This window comes from Lissotriton helveticus, chromosome 2_1 (genome assembly GCF_964261635.1).
Source record: "Lissotriton helveticus chromosome 2_1, aLisHel1.1, whole genome shotgun sequence".
NCBI classification, from domain to species: Eukaryota; Metazoa; Chordata; class Amphibia; order Caudata; family Salamandridae; genus Lissotriton; species Lissotriton helveticus.
Window position 1 is genome coordinate 948284636 of NC_136059.1, and position 22139 is coordinate 948306774.

General features: G+C 44.0%; 1 protein-coding gene across 2 annotated transcripts in view; it reads right to left on the reverse strand.

Moving 5' to 3' along the window:
• Window positions 1-2260: 2260 nt before the first annotated feature.
• The window catches only part of AOPEP (aminopeptidase O (putative)), a 1755563-nt gene continuing 1735684 nt past the window's right edge, over window positions 2261-22139 (reverse strand). For both annotated transcript variants that reach the window (XM_078675698.1, XM_078675697.1), the window contains 2 exons: window positions 11500-11644; window positions 2261-3607 (listed from right to left, as the gene is read on the reverse strand). In XM_078675698.1, coding sequence (XP_078531824.1) covers window positions 11504-11644 — 141 coding nt within the window. In that variant the 3' untranslated portion in view covers window positions 2261-3607; window positions 11500-11503. The remainder of the gene's footprint in view (window positions 3608-11499; window positions 11645-22139) is intronic.

A 22139-nucleotide genomic window follows, 5' to 3' on the forward strand; every position in this document is an offset into this window, starting at 1 on the left:
TCTCTGAAAAACGCTACAATGCGAGTCCAACAATCATTGCCTTTATAGGCACAGGGCTGGTCAGCTGCCTTTTCCATCTCCCAGTCACACACCTCATTCAGTCTTTGATATCCCCCAACGCAACAACTGTTTCCTTCTAAAGTAATAAGACTGGTCTGTCCCCCCCTAAGGCAAAGTCAAGCGCAGAATGTACAACATTTGCACACTGTGGCTTCTAACACACTCCACTGTTCATTGAAGAGCTTCAGCAAGTCAGGGTATGGCATACTGATACCGTATGAAAATGCAGCAACACAACAGAACAACAGGGGATTCATAAAATGAGCACCGCTGTAACAAGCAGTCTTTGCTGCCTTAAATGATGTAGAAGCTTTGTTTCCTTGCTGGTTTCCACTTTTGCATGTAACGAGGTTTGCTTTTAAATGCACAATTTTGCCCGTTCCCCTCCAAGAGACCAAACCTGAGCAGGGGCTTCATACAACATCCTCTTGCATGATGCAGAACATGTGTGATCTCCAGTCAGGCAAAGCACTGCCATGGTTCTAGAGCTTCAGTATGTGGCAGCTGAGGTGTTGTTAAACCTATTTGCTTTACACTAGAGTCCACATTTACGAAATGTTTGTGTGGGCACTCGCCTGACGCAAAAGAGAGCGTCACTTTACTTACCAATATAAAGGCCTGTATACGTCACTTTACTTACCACTGTAAAGGTCTGCATGCGCAGCACTACACTGCCTTGTGTCACATGAGCGTGTGCGCAAACAGTAAATGTGGGTCATGGTCCTTTTCTCCACCCAGCGGGTAAACGCACTATCACAGATGAGACATGGAGGATGTACCACCAGTATTTTTTTTTTTTAAGATATACTTGATCAGTTTCAACAATACAAACAGGACCAACTGATACCCAACCAACTGCCACAAACCACCACGTCACAGACAAGGTTTACGTCATACAGTAGAATCAGTTTAATATCACATTACCAATTTGCCCAACATACAAGGGGTAACAAGTGCTATATAAATGCAAACCTTTTTTCCCCTCTTCTATCCCTCCGCTATCCTTCTCAATCCAAATAATGTACCTAATATCCACCACTCAAATTACTTTCATATTTCACTATACTAATTCACCATTAATCTTTTATGGTTTCCGGAGTACCGTGCTACTTGCCAAAAAAAGCACTTCAACACCCCATCAGGGGTAACAAGCGCTATATAAATGCAAGCCTTTTTTCCCCTTCTATCCCTCCGCTATCCTTCTGAATCCAAATAATTGCCTAACCTATCCACCACTCAAATTACTTTCATATTTCACTATACTAATCCTTCTTGGGTTCCGGAGTAGCGTGCTACTTGCCGAAAAAGCACTTTGGCGCCTCGTCAGGGGTAGTAAGTGCTATATAAATGCAATTACAATACAATACATGGTCACATGCCTTTCGAAGGAGAAGGATCTGCCTGCACCTCCATGTCCTTCCTCCCTTCTCATAAAAAACTGTCCATGTTTACGTTTCAACAGTAACTAGTAACCCTTTATCATCCAATGAGGAGCATAACCCTTCCTGCCCCCCCAACCCTGCACAGATCCATAAATCAATCCAACAGTCCTACCCACACTGCAATAGCCTCCTGCACCCATTCATCATGCCTGCACCTCTTCAGACGTGCCTCCTCGGCTACGCCCATTCAACTACACTCGCCATTATTCTCCCTTCACTTGGTCCACACTGGCCCAACCTGGCCCATCTATGTAATCGCCACCCGTCTCTTGGCTAATAATAACATCAAATGCAGAAATTTTTCAACCATTTTTCTGCCTACGGAAGTTGCCCTTCCACCAGTAGGTTAATGTCTGTTGTATTGGGCATACTTATGATGAAAGAATGTCTTATTCATGTATTTTATATGCTGTGTATATTCAAAACTCAATGAGCGCAACTCTTGCAGGGCATTTTGCCTTCTAATATGTATTTTTTAGATTTTATAGTGAATTAGTGCCTGGATTGTCTCTTTGTAAGATGCAAGGATGTTGATATCTCTGAAGTTAGCCGCATTCCAGGATGCATTATTGCACTTTTTCTCACACAAAATAACCCCAACAGTTTCACCAGTTCGTGGGTTCTGGGGCTATAAACTCCCTTCTTTTTCACTTGCGTAAAAAGCGAAGACATTTCAGTTTTTGAAATAAGGTTCATTTTTGCACAATAATCAGGAGAATTGCTTGGTGCCCGTCCATCCCAATAATAAGGCAAGACAGTGAAATTAAGAAAGCTTTATTGTTAAGCAGACTCATCTGTACAATTTTAAAACCCTGATCCTGGAGACTTGCGGATGTTCTGCATTCAAAGCCATTTAACAGAGGGGCAGAGAGCACAGTCACTGTGAGGCCAGACCACAGGATCTTGCTGTGGTCCAACAGCATAACCACAGCCCAGAGGAAAGTGTAAGAACAGGCAAAGTGCATCCGGGACAAATATTCTGTAACGAAAGATCAACGGACTCCGGAAAGCTGAAGAACCAAGAATAACATGTCCTTGACAAATACGGGGCTCCCGCTGCAAACATAGGGGCTGCTTTATTCTCAAATGGCAAGAAGACTTCAGGGAGCACCAATATAAATAAAATAGTCAGCCAAGAGCCCCTTCCCTTCCAAATCATTTGAGGTGATCACTAAACATGTTGCTACATATATGGTATGCAGGCACTGTCTTCACCCATCACATTTGCAACCCTGATCCTTGGTCTAGGCACCCACCCAAGCTTTCGGATTCTTCATGCGTACCACAGTGAACTCACGCAAGGAGCTCCTGCAGAAGGGCTCCTTGTATTTATTATATACTGCATTGCACATTCAGGTCCGGAAATCTGCAAGAGGCTTTCAGGATGAAGACAATATGTCAAGGGGTAACATGGTCATGCTTTGGACTTGTGAGCATTTCAGGACATTTACTCTCAGGAAAATGGAGGCAAATGTATGCAGTAAGTGGCAGAAACCACAATTCGCTACTTAACTGTTTGAGGGGTTGGGGATGAAGCAGGCATTACATTTTGGAAAACATATAATGTAACACCAGAATTAATTCCCCTGTATTTTTTCATACCTGGAATAATCTGTCTGGCAGGAGTTGGTCCGAACCAAACGCCACAGAGATTTTCATGGGTGTCAGAAATAATTTGCAGCAGAGGTGAAACACCGCCCAGAGTAGTTGCGGTGTCACCCACAGCAGCAGTTACAACCCCTCATGTCGGCCAGGTTCCCCCTCTTAATCTTTCTCCCAACTCCAGCCCTGCCCCACAAATTCTCCCATCCTCACATTCACACATCCCTAGATTCTGCAGGGCTGCAAGCAACTTACTTCCGCATGAAATTCAGCAAGTCATAATGCAATCAACAGCCCAGGCCGGGGCCACAGAACAGTGCACATATCCGACTTGGGAGTTTGGGCGCGCCGTCCTCTGTGAAGGCTCTCAGAAGTCAATATTTCTGTCATCCAGTTGTTCCAGCAGCCACACAGTCCTCCCTTTGATGTGCGGGGTGAATGAAATCCTAGCTCCACCGAGGTTAAGAAGGCCATCTATTTAAAGAACCGTCCTGTGATCTTTCCTGCAAAAGGAAACAGCGTTAAAATGTATGGTGCGGACTCCAGGAAGACCGCCTCACAAAGGAACCCAATAAGGACCTTTTTCCGGTTTTATTTCAATTTCCAGACCCGACTTCCTACTAGACAGAGCGATTCTTATCTCTGATAAATACATGTACTTTAGTCTTCACATATACAACCGGAGTTACAGGCAGAAGCAACAAACAACGTTGTATTTTCCATATGAAGCCAAATGTTAGAAAAGAGGGGGTTGGGTGGGGGGGGGAAGGGTGTTAAAAGCTGATCTCCAAGGGAGCAATCTGCCAACATATGGAGGAGGTACTAAAATCAGCCGAAATCACCTGGCCCCACAAACCTCTGGCTCAGCCATTTGAAATAGGAGCAGCATTGTTTAAATAAAGGTTATCAACTTTTCCTGCAAGTCTCTGCATCCGTTCGAAGTAAAGGTCTTTATGGATAAAAATTATGTTGTTTCTTTGAAACCACTCATTTTGTGTATACGTCACTTGCATGTTTTCACTTTCTCGGTAACCCAAGACGACCAGGAAACCCTGATTTCTATTCTAACCAAGTTTAGTTATCATCTCAATAATGAGAGAATCAATTACCTTGATGTTTTCAGGCTGGCTTCGGGGGTTTCACCACAGTGCTGGGTGAGTGTGACAGCACTGGAGGGAACTGAAGGTGGATAGTGGGGGTTTCCACTGTCTCAGATAGAGGCGGGAAGAATTTTGTGCATTCTCAGACGGGCCACTTACATACCCGCAGAAAGGTGGGGCCCAGACCTGGTTATTATATTAGTGCTTGGAAGAGTGGGGCGTTTATTCTTGTACCTTAGTGATGAGAGCCCTTTGACTGGGTGTTATGGATCAGGAATGGTGTATGCTAGATGTTGCAGTGTTCAAAGGTGAATTCTGTCACCCACAGAGAAATCCTCTGGTGGGCCGGACAGGCAGAATGACATGAATTCTTAGATGGTGTGGATACTCCATACTCGCATGTTACGGCGGAGTCTGGGTTACTCTCCAATGTGTACTGGGGGCAGTTACGTTTGCGGAGGTAGAGAATCCATGTAGGCACACTTTCCCCATCTCCTTGTGGTATGATCCTGTGTGGTGTGGCAACTAGAGTGGGATGAGACTCAGAGGCAGATTTACTATGATTTTCCGCCAGGGTTGCGTCAATCTTGTGGCGCAGTCCCGATGCAAAATCATTTTTGGTATTTACTAAGCCATGCAACAGCTTTGCGTGGTTTTGTAAATACAAAGTATTGCAACACAGCGCGTAGCACTGCCTGCAATTGGGCGGGAGTTTCAAGGGTGGAGCACGGGCTTTCCTGTGCATCCACCTTTTGACACGTTTTCAAATTTAGTAAAACAAGTTAACCTGGAAATGCGTCAAAATGCTACGCCTTCCCCAGCGAGGCGTAAAGAGGAGAAATAACCCTATTTCGCCTCATTACTTCCTCTTTGTATGCGTGCTGCATTCTGTAGCATATACAGAAAGAGGAAAATGCCTCAGAGGATTGTTCTGTGCTGCTTGGTGCTAGACACAGCAGAGGATGTGGGGAGGTTGAATCCCTGTCATGTCCTTCATTAATGACCTTTTTTAAAATGTATCTTCCCAGTGCACTAACTCCGGGGGAGAAGAAAGAGACGTTTTAAAGGTTTGAATGGTGGGGGAAGAGGTGGGGGGGAAGAGGTTGCAGGGAGGTTCCTTGTCGGGGGAGAACAGACATAAGGATAAATGTTTAGTTTTTCTTGCAAGCTGGGGAGCACAGTTAAGGTATGGAGGTGTGACTGTATAAGAATTAGTGGAAGCAAAGTTAATGTATCTGAGGCAAAACTGGGGCCTGCTATCATTAGTTTGAAAATGTGCACATTGGCCAACTTTTCCCTCACAATGTTTCCTCTTTTGCAGGCTGAAGCTTGAGGCTGTCCTGAACAGATAAGCTTAGAGAAGGAGTTCACTTTCATAATCAGTGTCTATACATACATATTAAACAACTTGTACCCTTTTATACTTTGTCTATTTTTGGCGAAGGCTGTGGGTCCTGCATACAATGTCACAAATGCGCAGGGATGATTCTCCAGGTAGTTACAAACATACTTTTAACAGCTGTGCACCTACAATTCTGAAAAAGCACAGTCAGTGCGTGCACCACAAATTATTTTAGACTGGCTTGTGCAGGACCTAACGGATAGAGTAGGATGCGCCTGCTACTTGTACACCATCTCTAGTTTGACCAGGAGAGCTGCCCGGGCTATGGGGAATGGATAATGTTTCTTACTGTCTCAAGGCAGATGCCTGGTCTTTGGACCATTTGTAAAGGTTATGGGGAAGAGGTGTTGCATTACGCTTGCGAATGTGCCTCACTTAAGTGTACCTTCTTTATTATGACCTTCATAAACATCATCATATTACAGAATAAAATAGTAAATATGTTAAGACACAAAGCACAAAAGGTGCCCATTAAGGCTTGCATTTCTGTCTCATTGCTCTCACCAGCACAAGTCTGCAATTAAACCCCAAATTCTGCAGTCATCAGCCAATGAGGAAGCTAGGAGTTGAAAGAACAAGGAAGGTAGGTGCTAAGAGAGTGACACCAGAATGTTAAACAATTTAATGCCGGAGCAATTCTCTGAGCACAACAGTGAATCATTTTGAAGATAGAGCGAGGACAACATTGTAAGACCACTAAACGATGAATGAATAGAACCAAAATGGAACAGAATGCAACTATTATGAAATGACATCAAAACAAAATGGAGGCAAGCTAGTTGAACTATATTTAGATTCATTTGTTGCACACAAATTAGACCACAGGGGATCCACCGGATGTGACATTTGGGAACAATTCTGTAACTCTGCCAGTGCATTCTGCATTTTCAGGTACATAAGGTGATAGAGCCTTGTGTGAAGCGTCTTTTATTGAAATCGGGCCTGGCTCCTGTTCCTGCTGAACTGAGCCAGTGTGTGTAATAAGAACTGATATCAGCTCAGTAGGCACAGGAGGACAGGTCCTTCTGCTGTCAGGACCGGCGGCAGCTCCAGCCCGCTCCTGCCGCACACTGTAAACAATACAAAATTACACATATATTTCAAATCCAGGGCAATCGCAATAGCTTGAGCACATTGGTCCTCATTAAGGGCAGTCTGAGTTTACATGATATGTATGACCAACAAGACATGCAATTAAAATTCATCTCTGTTGTAACGAAGTTCGAAAAGCATTGATTGCATACACTATCTACATGAGATGCTTCTGTGTTCATTTCATTCTAGATGTTCAAATCCCCGCTAGCCCTCTCCTGCCACCAGCTAACCAAAAAGCCCAGCTTCTTAGCCCGTGATCCAAATCTGCCCGCAGAGATCCCACACCTCCTAAGAAATGGTCCATCTAACCACCCTCTATTCAGGTGCAGAACTTAGCCACTGTGAACAAAAGGGAAAGTAATCACTGTTCACCAATCAGCTAAGCTCTGGACCTTGTTAGAGAGGTCACTGTGAATGCACGGAAGAGCAGTGGATGGGTCCCTGTGTGCCCACGCAGTCTCGCTTCGATCATTTTCATTTTTGTATCAATATTATTCAGCCTTCTCATGTCAGGTTCTGCACAAGGATCCGATATCCCCTCAAAGTAGCCAGGGCCATGGTTGTGTGGTAATCCCTGGCAATGTGATTTTACTTATGTCACAAATCAGCATGCCAGGAACCCAAACAGCCACACCATCGTAGAAAAACAGCAATTGTCTTGCCTGCCCACCACCCCTCACCTCCCATCCCCACATGCGCCCCCTCCCCCTATTGTGCAGCATGTGCTCACAAAAGGCTCAGATGTTTCTGAACTAGCAAAAATGTTTAGTTAGAAGGCATGGAAGGATAGAGGTCCACTGAAGTACAAGAATCACACAAATACAAACCTGCTAGGGTTACAGAAGGTGTAGTAAACTGGTTGGAGAAGTTGCAGGAAAATAACACTTTCAGTGACAATCAACGTGCAATCCTATTGTCGTTAAACAAACATGTTAAGCAATTTAAGTCATACAAATCGGCACTGAAACATGAATACAGGAGGTCAAGCTGCAGTTATGAAACTGTCAAGCTTACCTAAGAATCTTGGTATATGCATACCACATTTTTGCTTTGCTAAAGTGAGGTGATGTGAAAGGTGTAAAAATGTAAACTAATATGGTGCTAAAAGCTAAAGTTTAAGGCCATGATTTACTAACACTTTGAGGTGGGTTTGCATTACTTTTGTAAGAAAAACCGGTGAAAAAGTGTATTTACTTTCCAAAAGAAATCAGGATCTGCATTGCGGTGTAAGTAAGTTGTAAAAAAGGGTACATCTCCAGTATGAAAGCTGTGCTTGATAGGACATGCACATCCTTATACTATAGTGTAAGCTCATGTGCATTGATGCATGGCATTCTAAAATGCATCAGCGCAGGGAGAGAGAAAAACAGCACCATATCTTAAAAGATATGGCGCGGTTTCTCATTCTCCCTTCAACGAGTTGCAGCAACTTTGGTTATAGTGCATCATTGTGTCGCATGTTAGTAAATTTCCTCTTAAGTGAGAGTTGAGGTTTCCATTCAAACCTTTGTCTCTACTGCTAATCTCTACCTGCGTTACCTTTACTGCCTTTGAGCAACGCCCTAAGATCAGAATGTCTGTCAGACCACTATGCCGTTGGATGTCATGGAGGACAACACATCTCAGCCACAACATAATTTCTCTAACTTGAGCTCTCTCTAACTGAATCCCCCTCTAGATATTTCTACTGTTTACAGATCTGAATTTGTTGGGTCCCCTTTCCTTCAGTGCTCTCCTACAGGTCCAAGAAGAGTTCCCTGATCTGCATGAAGTGTCTGAGAAAAAGGACATAATTGTCAATCCTAGCAAACCTCAGATTTCTGGTTAATATTTGAGGTCCACCTCCCAGCCACCGAGAAATGTGATAATTACTGGCACGTATAGACTGGAAGACCAATACGAGCTCTTTAGTTGGCAGAACAGGTACACTTTGCTCTATCAGAAGACAGACATTCTGGCATCTGTCTGTAGGTGAACTTATTTTTAAAAACAATTTTGATTTACATGCAGAAATAAATGGAACATCTAGAGTTTTTAAAAAGAAAAATATGGTTTTGAATAACTTAGGTGCAACCTGTTCCATCAATCTCCATAAAATAGTAATCTGGTTGGTATGTCTGGGAAAACGTCTTAGTTTGCATCTTAAACATAGAAACACAGACAAGATTTTCCAATTATTTTGTAAGCATTAGATTGCATGGCACGTTTTCCAATTTTTTTAAGCATTAGATTACATGCCCATTTTCAAACCCGAAGGCAATTTAATACCTACCATAGGTTTATCCTTACTGCCTGGGAGCAGAGATGACACACATTCACTAAGGGACCAGTTTACTGAGGGTTTCATGAACCCTCAAACATACCTAGTATGGAAACTGAATGTGCTAGAGAAAAACAGAAATTCAATAAACAATTAAAAGCTTACTCTAAAAAAATAAAAAAGCGCTCTGCCAATGCTTCTCTGGCACTGCACCAAGAATTTGCAACAGCATTCTCCCAGCATTCAGAACTACGACCTCATGCGCTGCCTTCAAGAAAGGGTTGCAAGTATTCCTTTTAAACAGTCCACTTGATTAATTAAATAAGAATTCAAGTTCAATCACACACCCTCAAATTTGCTACCAGCACATTACCAAAAGATGTGTACAAAAACTTTCGTCGGAAAAGTGATGCAAACCCACTGCAAAGATTTGGGGTGGGATTTACTATCCAACAAACCAGGATTTGTGTTGGAAAGTACACGAAAGTTACGCAAAGTTGGTAGATACCCTTCTTTGCTTCAAGATGGCGTTCCATGGGTGGTACATGGGTGTTTCCATGTAACCACCCCTGGGTTTTAAAGTGAATTCCAATTAGCAGTCCCAGACAGGGATTTTTGCCAAAATGTTATGCTCTTCGAGGCAGGTGCGGTACAAAAGGGGGTGGTGATGGACGGAGCATCTGAATCAATCAAACACTCACACCCAGTCAAAAGATCTGTGTTTAATCCATCACCGTTCTTTAGCCCACTCTGCCACCCCTGTTCAGACATGGCTATATGCAAATCAGTCTGACCCTGTGCCTCATGGGAACAGTCCAGCCCGAACTGCCAAGCCATGTCTTCCCTGGACCGGTAACAAGCTTCCGAGGACCGGTTGCAACATGTAGAAATGTTTTCATTTTTCCAACTTTGCATGTATGTGCCATTATAAGACACACATTCTAAGTGGGAACAGTCTTAAAGGATAGGTTTTGTACTGGAAGGGCACCACAGATCCTGTTTCTGTGAACTAAAATCTGCGGATTTTTACCTGCATGTACATTGTTTAGCCTTAGTTGAACTCAATGCAAAAAAAAAATGATTTCGACCCTAAACAAGCGTGGCTAATTCTAACAAGCCTGTTCCTGCTAACCCTAGCTGTCTATCCCATTAGAGGCGCATTATTGTTTTAACAGGTCTTATTAATTCTGATTAGCTCTTCTTTGAATTGCTCCGTACATGTACGGGCGAGAGTCAGAGGACTTTTTTTTTTAATTCAATTCCACACTAAAGGCTTATGTAGCCTCACCCCGTCAGATGTCTGGATTTTCCTGACAAGTCATCTGCAAAGTTATGCGAAAACCCGCGAGTAGTCTGTCAGAGGGGTTGTTTCATTAAGCAACAATCTGTGGCATGTTGAACCGGGGAGGCGCTCCATACCACGCCTAATTGACAATGCGCGAGACAGGCAAGTACAAACACCACAAGGTCACCTCGGGGTATTCGAATCGCTGGGAAGAAGAAAACATTATGTAAGACGTGGCGGCTAGAGGACAAGGCTGGAGCGGCTGTGTTCGGTGGTGTCTAATGACCTCACTTAGATCAACCATGCCACCCCCGCGATGTCACAGGAGACATGGCAAGCAAAATATTGCACTGCTTTTAACCCTAGAACTGAGCTTCCATTTGCAAACATGTCAGTGAACCACTGACTTAAGCCCAGCCCTTCTAAGCTTTGGTTCTTGAAAACTTTGTCTCTATATAGATGAAAAGCCGGAAACCCCTTATGGGAATGCGAAAGTTCTTGTGGCTGGATTTTATTCCATTAAATACTCTTAAAGACTAATATAAACTGTGATGCCATCAGTTCAAGGGTTTCTTGAATGGCTGTAGAGGACAGACCCCAACTCTCACTTCTTACAGGTTGAGAGTGTCCTTCCCTGTCTACAGGGGCAAGAGATTGATTAGATTTCCTCTAAATGACTTTTGTACCACTCCCATTCATACATTCATACATTCAACAACGCCCTGGCTTAGATGTAGTTTTCTCCAAGACTTGCAGCCACCAAATTATTCTCTGGCAGACACCTTGGGGCTCACTTATGGTGCAGACTAAAGCAGAAGGTTAATGAGAGGCCATCACAAGCAGGGTTCAACTGTTTGATCTATCACACCACACACGGTAGATGATCGGCTACAAGCATGGACCATTTTATGGTAAGATCTCAACAAACGGTTCCTACTGTACCTCCACACTGGCTTCCAGTGTAATCTTTGCAAAGCCTTAAGCCTATGAGCTGCCGGATCCTGTAATATATGTATTAATCATGTGTGAAATGTAGTGATACTTAAAAAAATCTTGAACATTCAAAGATGACATCGTCTTGGCTTTCCATGTTAAAAGGAAATGTGTTAGTCATCCATTAAATACACAACTGGGGAAAATAAGAATACCACCTGTGTGACTTTATTTAGGCTCGGAGAGGGAGAGACAACGAACAGTCCGTACACTCCTTTAAGGGGGCTCTCGTCAAGAATAAATTGTGATTAAAAAATCACCTATTCAAAACAACATCTCCTGCACCACCCTCAGGGAAGACGCATCCATTTGATCTTGGACAGCCGCAAAGCATCTCCGTGCAAACTCCTGCTGTTTGGCATCTTCACTGACCATCAGCTCTCCATACAGATACACACCCATCGCCTAGGGAAGAAAAGAAAAAAACATTCTTCTAGTAAGCAATATAAAGGTTTGGCTTTTATTTTCAAAAGGCAAGCTTCTTCAGACAGGTCCTGAAACAAGAAGGTATTTCCCACCTGAAATGTCTTCATTCAGAGCTCTGCATTCCTGCTGCCTAACAACATAATGACAACATTTCCTGGTCCAAGGAAGGAGACTTGAGGTGGAAGTAGACACTACTGCATGTTGTGTTTCCTCCCCTGAAACTGCTCCACTCCCCTCTTCCCCCCATGCCATGGGTTGGTGCCTGGGAGTGCCTACCAAGACACCGCAGCTGCTAAGAGACAGGTCTCTGATAACACAATGGCAGCAGTTTAAACCCAACTTTAACACGTTTCTCCTTTCAGGGATCACAAAAATGTTCTGGGGTACGTGTGCTAAGGAGGAGCAGTGCTTTGAGCTGTGGATCTTCTTTCAGGAATGGACCGCGCTGATGGGCTTTGGACATCCATGCATCGAAAGGAAATATCCGTTCTCCTGGGTACCATAGGTGCTATGTAGATTGGGGTCTCACACCTATGCCAACCACAATGCAATGGCATACTATGGTTTATGTAGAAGGCATACTAGTCAAAAACATATTCTGAGTTTCTTTGCACATACTATTACAGTGTCTGTCAACAGACCTTTCATGTGCCTTAACAACAAGAACACAGTTTGGATATTTTCTAGACAAATGTGGAAATGATTCATTGATAGGGAGAAGTGGGAGAGAGGCCATTTAGTTCCTGAGGATGGCTGAGAATGAGGTACCAGCATTGTGTTCGGGGATCGGATGTGGAGCTACCATGGTGTTCCCATGATGCACCCAGACCACAGATACTTCAGGGTATTTAGGGGAGGCCTCCAAAGTAAGTCAGTTCTGTACTGGGACAATGGATGCTTCTAGAAACAATAGTACAATCTTTTTGCTCAGGCCACAGTCACCTCAGGAGAAACTAGACTGTCCTCTGAATCAATAGCAGCTTCACATTTGTGCACAATGATCTGATGTCAGCGTCCTCCTGGTGTGTGCTTTGACCAGTCTAAAGCACCATGACACCAGAAGTACAAGAGTGGCCACTATGTGATAGAAAGAAGCACAAGGATGTGGGATTCACCCAGATGTGCGATGGATATGTATATCATAAATGCTGAAGGGACACCAGCACGCCTCTGTTATCCAGATGGGACTGCAGATACTTTCAGGGACATGGCGATTCTCTCTTTGCACTTGAATATTTGCTACAGGTGCCTGGAGACAAACCAGACGGTGACTCGTGCTCTCGTCAGACGTTTAGAAGCCTTTGTGGACTAGCCAAAGATGCATCAGATCATTTTGGGGGTGATATGGTGGCTTGAAACCACATTTAAATGTTTACATATTGAAGACAATTCCATAAATGCACACAATACAAATGATACAGCAGCATTGGTCATGGCAACCGTCAGTCAGGAATCATGAGATATGTAACTAGTACAAAAATAAAAACAAGAATACACATCACAGTCTGATCTACTATGGAGGATCTGGTCAAACCAGTTCTGGTAAAAACAAAATGGTTTCTTATCTGGAGGAGTAGTTTTGCAGCTTCAAGACTTTTCTGGATTCACATGCTGTACATTATTTCTCCATCTAGTGGTTGGGTCCGGAACTATCCTTTGTGTTAGACCTTTTTAGGTCGCGCCTGGGCAGCGCATGCGCTGCTCTGCGAGGCATGCTGTATTAGAGTATGAAATTGAAGCTCTGCCTACTCTCCACCCATATCTTTTTCAATGGCTTGTGTCACTGTCCTTCGTAAATGCTGTCTTCTGACATGTTAATAGGCTTGTTAGTTCCTCCTTAGTACCGACTTGTCTTCATTTGTAACTTCCTATGAGGACTGGCCCTTTTACTTCTGTGTTACGCGGTATGTCTTATTTAGTCTGTAAGCACTATTTTCCTTTATTAGTTTCTCCTACTGCAGGCACAACATGCTTTCCTGCCTCATTCAGAGTACCATACGTGCTTTCACTTTCCAAGCAGCCCGGGACAATGGCGGCTGATTCTTTGAAATGAAATAGGGTCTCACATTTACAAGAGTTTGAGCTATTGGCATTGTAAATTACAGTGCCTTTTATTTATGTGTTAATTATCAAAACAGATAAATGAAATGGCATTATCATTTACAATGCCAATAGCTTAAACTCTCGTAAATGCAAGACCTATTGCATTGCAAATGCTTGTTCTTTCTTTCACTTATTATTTTGGTTGTTGTTGGGCGTCAGCTGTCCCACTATTTGGTGCCTAATGCAGCCTCTCTTGACGTCCTATGCCCCTCACTGGAAGAGTCAACGCGTGGTGGCTATCTACAGATCCTTTTGTTTCCATAGTAACAGTGTCCACTTCTGCTCCCTTAACTCTTGAGGCGGCAGGTGGGTCACCTGTGAATCCAGAAAATTCTTCAAGTTGCAAAACTACTCCTACGGGTAAGAAACCATTCCGTTTTACAGCATGAATCTTTTCTGGATTCACATGCTGTGCGTTGATTTTGTAGCATATTTTCCTTTTTTTTTAACACTTGTGTAGGCTGGATTGGAGAGGACATTGACCTTGTGAATAGATGCTTTAGCACTCTCTGACCCAGTTGTCCCTCTTTGGTCAACTGTATGTCGACACAGTAGTGTTTTGTGAACGTGTGCACTGCTGACCAAGTGGCTGCCATGCATATGTCATACAGCAGGATATTTGACAGGAAGGCAACGGTAACTCTTTTCTTATGTGTAGAGTGTGCTTTTGATTTGATTAGCGGTTGTATGCCATCTGTTGTGGGGCACATCTGGATTGTCTGAAAAATCATCCTTACAATGGTGTTTTTGGTAACTGGTTTCCCCTTGTTATTGTCTGTGAATGACACAAAGATTTGTTTTCTTTTCTAGACTGATTTCCATATAGTACATTAGTGCTCTTCTGCCGTCTAGTGTATGTAGTGCTCTTTCAGCTTAAGTCTTTCGCTCTTGGAAGAAACTTCGTATTTAGATTGTCTGGTTTATGTGAAAATGTTATGTTATATGAACTTTGGGAGGAAATGTAGGTTTGTCCTCGTGACTATCCTGTATTTGTATGTATGGTTCTTGGATGGTGAGCACTTCTAACTCACTCTTCTGAGAGATGGCATTACGATTTAAAATGCAGTTTCAAGTGTGATCAATTTTAAAGAGGCCTTGTGAAGTGGTTCAGAGGAATTCCTCATCAGTTGAGTTAGCACCACATTTAAGCTCCATGTAGGTGTTGGTACCATACTTGGTGTGGCTATTGTTTTTTGCTTCCTCTAGGAATCATTTGATTACTAGGAATTTGAAGAAACTTCTTCCTATGTGAACGCTTGTGTAGGCCACAATTGCTGCCTAACATACTTTTAAGGATTTGCAATATCCATACTTGATGACGATGAATATCCACTTGTCTGAAGTGACCTTTCTCCGCTCCTGGAGGAAGGCTCCTATCCTCCCTCACACCTGTGTAGTGCATGAGAGGGGATGTTGGTGTTTTGGATCACTTTTTGATTGGTGCGGCTACCCCTCTTTGCATCTGCAATCTTTCTCTTGCTCATCCCAGAAAAGATTGACGCAGTGGTGTCTGGTACTAGCATTGTTGATTTGACGTTTGTGTCTGGCTTGTATCTTGAAATCTTGGTGTGTGGTGGTACTTTGGAAGCTCCCTCTGCCTACCGGTCTCCTTGTAGGTGTGGTTTCTCGCCTAAGATGCCCCCACTACACTGCAGGACTCCCATTGATTTGGCTGTGTCACAGGTGCGTAACACAGGTCCCCGCAGCCCCCGTGGTGCGGGGGGGGCCCAAGCTCCAGGAGGCCCCCTCAGCATAGCACTTCGGCCCTCCTAAACACATTCTTAGTTTCAAGAGCTGGCTTTGTTTCTCGCAGCCTATTTCAGAAACTGCAGGGGTGCGCGTGCTGGGGCCCAATTAAAAAAAGCTGGCTACTTTGATTCCAATTTAACAGGTTTTAGTGACCGCTTTCGTCTTGACCACATTGCGTGACCCTGGGCACATTCCGCTATGCCTCAGTTCATTTTTGTGCCAAAAGTTCTGAGCACTCCAAAGCAGGCTAAATACAAGTGCATAGCTCTTTATTTATTTTAGAACATATTGTTGGAGGGACTCCGTCACAGAGATTCTGCAGTGTTGATTAACATGGTTCTGGAGTGAAATATGTCCTATTGCGCATTTCTCCCAGCTGTTGAATGTGCCACTGCCTGACCTCTTCACATAGGGACTACCAATAGCATTCACTATTTCTATACCACCGCCCACTCCAAAGCAAACTACTTTTGATGGTTTATTCATAGTATGACTTAACATAATAGTACTTATTTTACCGACCTGTGAAGGATGCAAGGCTGAGCTGATCTTTCGTACCGACAAGCTAAGCACATGTTCATGCGGTGTATGTTGGTGACATGTTTCCAGTCTTGTCGTTCATTTTACTATTTTTACCTAGTCTAGGATTTTTTGAGTTATCAAACTCCTGGTTTGCTTCATCTGATACCCTGAGTATAAATACAGAATCAAAGCACTTCTTATGGCTTTTGGGACGTTATGTGTGTAATGCAGGGCTCTCAAAATACCTTCATGGTACCAGAACTGGGAACCTTTCAGAGGGCTGTAGGATTCCAAGTTAACTGTGTGGCATGCGGCCACACAACCGAGTGGCTTCTCATCTAGATAGAGCGCATGTCCTACATCATGGGTGAACACATTTTCCAGGGGGCAAAAATGTTTGGTCTGTTGTGTGACCAATGGCCGCACTGATGTCAGCAGGATGGCATGTGCTGTCCATGTAAAATAGCAACCCAGGCCACTCAGACGGTGAACATAACAACTGACTTGCCTCTTAGTTCACAATAATCATTGCCGCCAGGGTTGGGGGAAGATGAATGTTTCAAACTTCATGTTTGCAAACTATTGCTTAAAAAATACTTCTCAATCCACTGATATACTAACATGAAATGCTTCTGCATGTTAAAGAAATGCATTTGTTTGGATTTATGTAGAGCCGTTCATATTTTGTTCACGTTTGTTGCAAGATGTTTTTAAAAAAGAATGTGTTCCTAAAGTTAAGTGGTGCAGGACACCTTTACTTTTTTTTCTATTTGTTTTTTGCAGCCCAGTGCTGTTCACCAGGAGGCCACAGGCAAAGTTCGGGAGGGCCGCAAGCAGCCCCTGGGCTGTACTTTGAGTGTCAATGTTTCATAAAGCAGGCATTAGGAATACCATTGTGTCTAGTTACCCTGCAAAACTTGCAGCAGACAGGCACATGGTGGCGCCATTATTTTATCTACCCCAAATTATGCTCACCTCCGACGTGGGACAAATTACAATATGTGCACATCTGTGATATGCCGTAGGTCTGTATTGAGGATCTCATTAGCGGCCCTGAAGCCAGATGCTAAAAAGAAAATGGGGGCTAATTAGAAGGCACACTGACTACAGAAGTTGTTGTTGTAATTACAATTGTATTTATATAGGGCTTACTACCCCTGATCATCGTTGAAGCGCTTTTCGGCGAGTAGCACATTACTTCGGAACACAATGTGGAATGGTGGTGGATAAGTGTAGGAAAAATATGTTTTTATTTCAAAGTTATTTAAGGTAAGTACAGTGGTTCAGAGTTGGCCAGAGAAGGTCCAGTAACACAATTCAAAGTTAGACATGTTAGTTGGATTGTATAGGACAGAGGAGGGAAGAGTCTAGAAAGTGTTGTTTTGTATCTCGTAGTACTAACATTAGGTTTGGGATGAGTTAAAGGAGTGATGGGGGAATACTCTAGAAAGGGTTACATGGGAGAACATAGTAAAATTATGTTTGGCATGAGTCAGAGAGTGGAGGTACAGGGGCATAACACAGGCCCCCGCAGCTGAGGGGGCAAGCTCCAGGGGCCCCCTTTGCGTAGTACTCCGGCCGGAGAGCTCCTGATTGTGTCCAGAGAGGGCCACTCCACGCATCTTGCAGAGGGGCCTCCTCAAGTTTCGTTACGCCACAGCTGCGTCATTGTCTTTTTTAAGCTGCTGCGGGGTTTCATCAACTGTACTGCCAAAGGTTGTTCTCCATTGAATGGCGTGTTAATGATGTTTGTTTGCACCTCATTTTTTATCCCAGACACTCTTAGCCAGGCATGTCTTTGTAGGGTGGTCCCTGTCATCATCTGTCTACTTGCAGTCTGTAGCATCTGGTGGAGATTTTAAGCCGGTGTTGGCAATGTTTTCCCTTTGTTTGCAAGGGACGGTTCTCTTCTCTGGTATTGACCAGGCAGATGTTTCATCAGCTCTGCCATCTCCTCCCAGTGCTGATATGCATACCTGTTGAGCAGGGCATTAGAATTGGCTATGCACCATTGTGTTGCAGCTCCCCTGTCAAACTTTCTCCCCACCATGTCCATATTCTTACTTTCTTTATCCGGATGTGGTCCGGAGGCAGTGGGGCTGTTTGCCCTCTTTCTTGCCATGGCAACAATGGTAGAGTCTGCTGGTACAGTCCCTCGAATAGAAGGATGGTCCTTTGAAAAGTGTGTATATTTCTTTTCAGTCGTAGGTGTTACTGACCTGCATGTTCCAGGTTCCTTGAAGGTCTCTCTTCCCTGGTCCAGTATGCTAGGGAGCATAGGTAGGGATAGACTCCTACTTTGGAATGGTAGTAATGTTTCTAAAAGAAAAAAAATAGAATTGTTCTTCCTCAAGTTGTACACCATACTTATCTGCAGCACTTTTTATTAGCTGGTTATACATGGGGATGCCGTCCGGAGGTGAAGGCCTCAACAGATAAGTGTCTATCCCCTCCTCTGGGGAATCAGTCCCGAGGCCCTGCCATTGAGTATCGAGATATTTCAAACCCTCGGTACCCTGGAACATGCCCTGGGAAACTGGGTACTCTTCCTCGTAGAAGAAACCTTGTCCCTCCTCCTCCTGTGGTTCTGCGGTCGTTGGGTGCTCTAGTTCTTCTAAGTCCATTTCCCTTTGTGTCCGGCTCCATCAAACTTTTTGGCAGCATTCTGAATGCTTGGAGATAGGCAAACTCCTTTTTCTATTGCAGGATCGTGGCCATTTCGGCTTCAGATTGAACAACCGACAAACAGTGGTTGAATCTTGGAGTTAGGCAGCTGTTGATTAGAATGGCTTTGCAGGCCAACAGATACAGTGTTACAGACACATACCTGAAACCAGCCCTCATTACCCGTACACTGAAAAAAACACTTGCTACTGTCTCCGATAGAGAACAGTAACAAGATTACTAATTTTTACGGATTCAAAAATTCCATCTATGCAAAGCAGGAAATACCTGGTCCTTATTTGGCATAGCCTGCGCTACAAACACACTGCAGCTGCACTTGGCTCTCAAAATGGACTCGGTGACCTGGGTGTGTTCTTCGTTCCATTTCATCTCGAGGCAGCCAACAACGCAGAAAGGCTTGTGTGCCATTTCAACATGAACGAGAACTAAGGCCCTTTATGGTGTGTCTGGCCGGTAATCACACACAGCTCGCAAGAATGCAGGAAACACCCAGAGGACACGGATTTGCTTCCAGCATTGATTGCAGCATTGGCTGTCCCGGGGATGGTGGGCAGAGCTTGGGACAAGGTCCGAGCGTGCAACGGGCCACGCGACCGAGAGTGAGTGCGCGTGAGGTAAAAGGGCACAGGTCAGGTGAGAAGAGAGTGCACCGCAGCAGAAGCGCGAGTGTGGGAAAGAAAACAAGGGCGGGTGTGATGGGGCGAGTGCGCAGTTAATGGAAGGAATCCACATCTGGAACAGAATGTTCGGAGCGGCCTGGCCGCAGCCAGCTGCACGCTAGGCATAAATAATACACAGCCCAAACTCCCGCCAAGAAAACTACTGCTACTTCACGTCAGTGGACAGCGGAGTTAAACGTGTGTCCTGAAGGATTACTGTTCTCGTTGAAATACAAGCATTTGGAAGGGAAGTTCAAGGTCAGGTGGGAGGTGACTCAAGGACACGGAATGACAGCTTCGGAAGTAGCCCTGCTTTTGTATAAATCATGTTACAGAAACAACGGAAGCATCTCTAGGGTTATGAAGAAAAGGCTGTCGTTTATTTATGCACTGCTTTTAATAAATACAAGAGTGTCGGTGTGAGCCATTGGCGCCTTGAGAACAGCATTTAGAGGAGCTCACGGGATTATACCCCAGTTATTCTGCACTATAGAGCTTCTAGCCCCAACCCATGGGTGGGTTCCCTTTATAGGCTTGTAACAGTCTATCTGGACACCATCTTAGACATTACCACCCAACACAGAGCCAAACTGAAACAACTCCCAAATAAACCGAGACATGACGGCTTAAGACTGCGGTCTGTATGAACATCATAGTAGACATTACCACCCAGCATAAAGAGAGACTAAAACCCAACACCAAAATAAACCAACACAAAATACTTAAGATTACAGTCTTTAATACACCATATTTAAATGTCCCACCGAACAGAGAAAGAGAATAAAACACAAAATACAAAAAAACTAACAGATGAAGACTTAAGACAGCAGTCTATCTGGACACCATATCGGACATTACCGCCCAATAGAGGGACAGAATAAATCACAAAATCCTAATATATCAACACAGGACGACTTGGTGTACGTTGAAAACCATGGAAACTTGTGAATGGTAACCCAGGTGACTACAAACAAAGCCATATTAATAAGAAAAAGTGTGCTATGCAAATACCACTGGCATCACTTAAAAACGTGAACGCTGGGGATTCTGCCACTTCATATTCAAAAGTATGAGCACTTTCATAGACTTGCCTAATGGTATCCTCCTAGGAATTATTATTTGTTTTTATTTTGAGTTTTATATAGCGCTAGCTAGACCCTAAGGTATCACAGCACTTAACATATTATAGTGGCTGAGGATGTTCGAGCTAATCTGCCTTTAGAATCTGTTCATAGGGTGGATCATGGTGCCCTAAGCCCTTCTCCGGTGGTCTCCGAAAAGCACGGACATGGGTACACTGATGACATTTAGTAAAAGTTGTCTACCCTTATGGTCCATTTATACTCGAACACAAAGTGACTATCGCGGATTTCCTGAGCGAGCAGCTCAATATGATACTCAAATCTATTATCAATAATGTTTGAAGATTAAAAGCTCCTGCTTATGCCATCATGAGCATGCCGCTGCATTCCAAGGAGTCATGAAACATGGAGAAGAAACTACAAGTACACACTAACACCCTTTCCCTTCACTAGGCACTGCTGTGTGCTAGGCAGCTCAAGGACTGCTATTGAGACCAAGACTAGGGGAGACAAAGCCACGAGATATGGGGGGAAATGGAAATACATTAGGGGTCATTTAGATGCTGTCAGGTGGCAGTCAAGTTCACAGAGGCTATGGCTTATGCTGCCCTGGCAGAGGATTGTCTGCCTAATTTAGAGTCACCTGTCTGTGTGCCATGGATGTCTTAACCCTTCATAGCAACCTCCACTGAGGTGGCTGTTCTGAAGTGTGTGAAGAGCAAGTGCATCGCTTGTTGAGGGCACTCAGTAAACCATTTAGTTCTTCAAGGATAAACTCCCATGGCAGGAGTTGGATCTTGAAAAATAAAAGAAAACAATCAATGGTCCTGTGCGGGGAGTCCACTGATAAGATTGTCCTTCCCAGGAAGGAACACCTAGTGATTGCCATGCCGCCCTAAATGGAGTAGGGTGCCAGTCACTGTGATCTGACTGGTCATAAGGTTAAACGTTTATGCCGGTGAAACCTCGGTGCTTCCCTCAACTCTAAATAAAGCAGGTGTGCCCGAGTCTGGAGGGGCTCCCACTCAACCAACTCTAAATGAGGCCCACAGTGTGGCACGGACTAGGGAAGCATTTGGGGAGAACTGTGGGGCCACTGGACATGCAGAAGACACAGGGGACAAAATAAGTAAACAAGGGCTTCACACATGAAGATGACATCATATATTGTTTTTCTACAGAGGCTAAGCCTGAGTAGCAACTGTGAGCTCTTCATCAGTGTGGAGTTGGGAATTGCATTACACATTCTCTTTTACAGTACACAATTGCAATATAGATATTTATCTTTTGAGGCACAGAAAGATTAAGTGCTTAGATAAGAATCACACAGAATTGGGTAAATTGATGAATCTGGGATGAGAACCCAGGAGCTACAGGTGCATAGGTGAGCCAGCTGCCCACTGGCCACATCTCCTTCCTGATCAGCAAGGTTCCTGTGTCTTGGATTAATAATAAAGCCTCTGAACGAAAACAATAAACTGCTATGGACAGTGTCGAATCTAACGCAAGTTTAAAGGGATATAGACTTGCTTCACCAAAGCCCTTTATACAGACGAAGCGTACACATTTTAGGGATATGATGGAAAGGGGTTTGAAAAGTCCCCGTAACTTTAAATAAAAACATACAGGCCCGCCACATGTTGCCCCACCCAACCCATTGTTCATCCCAGCTCC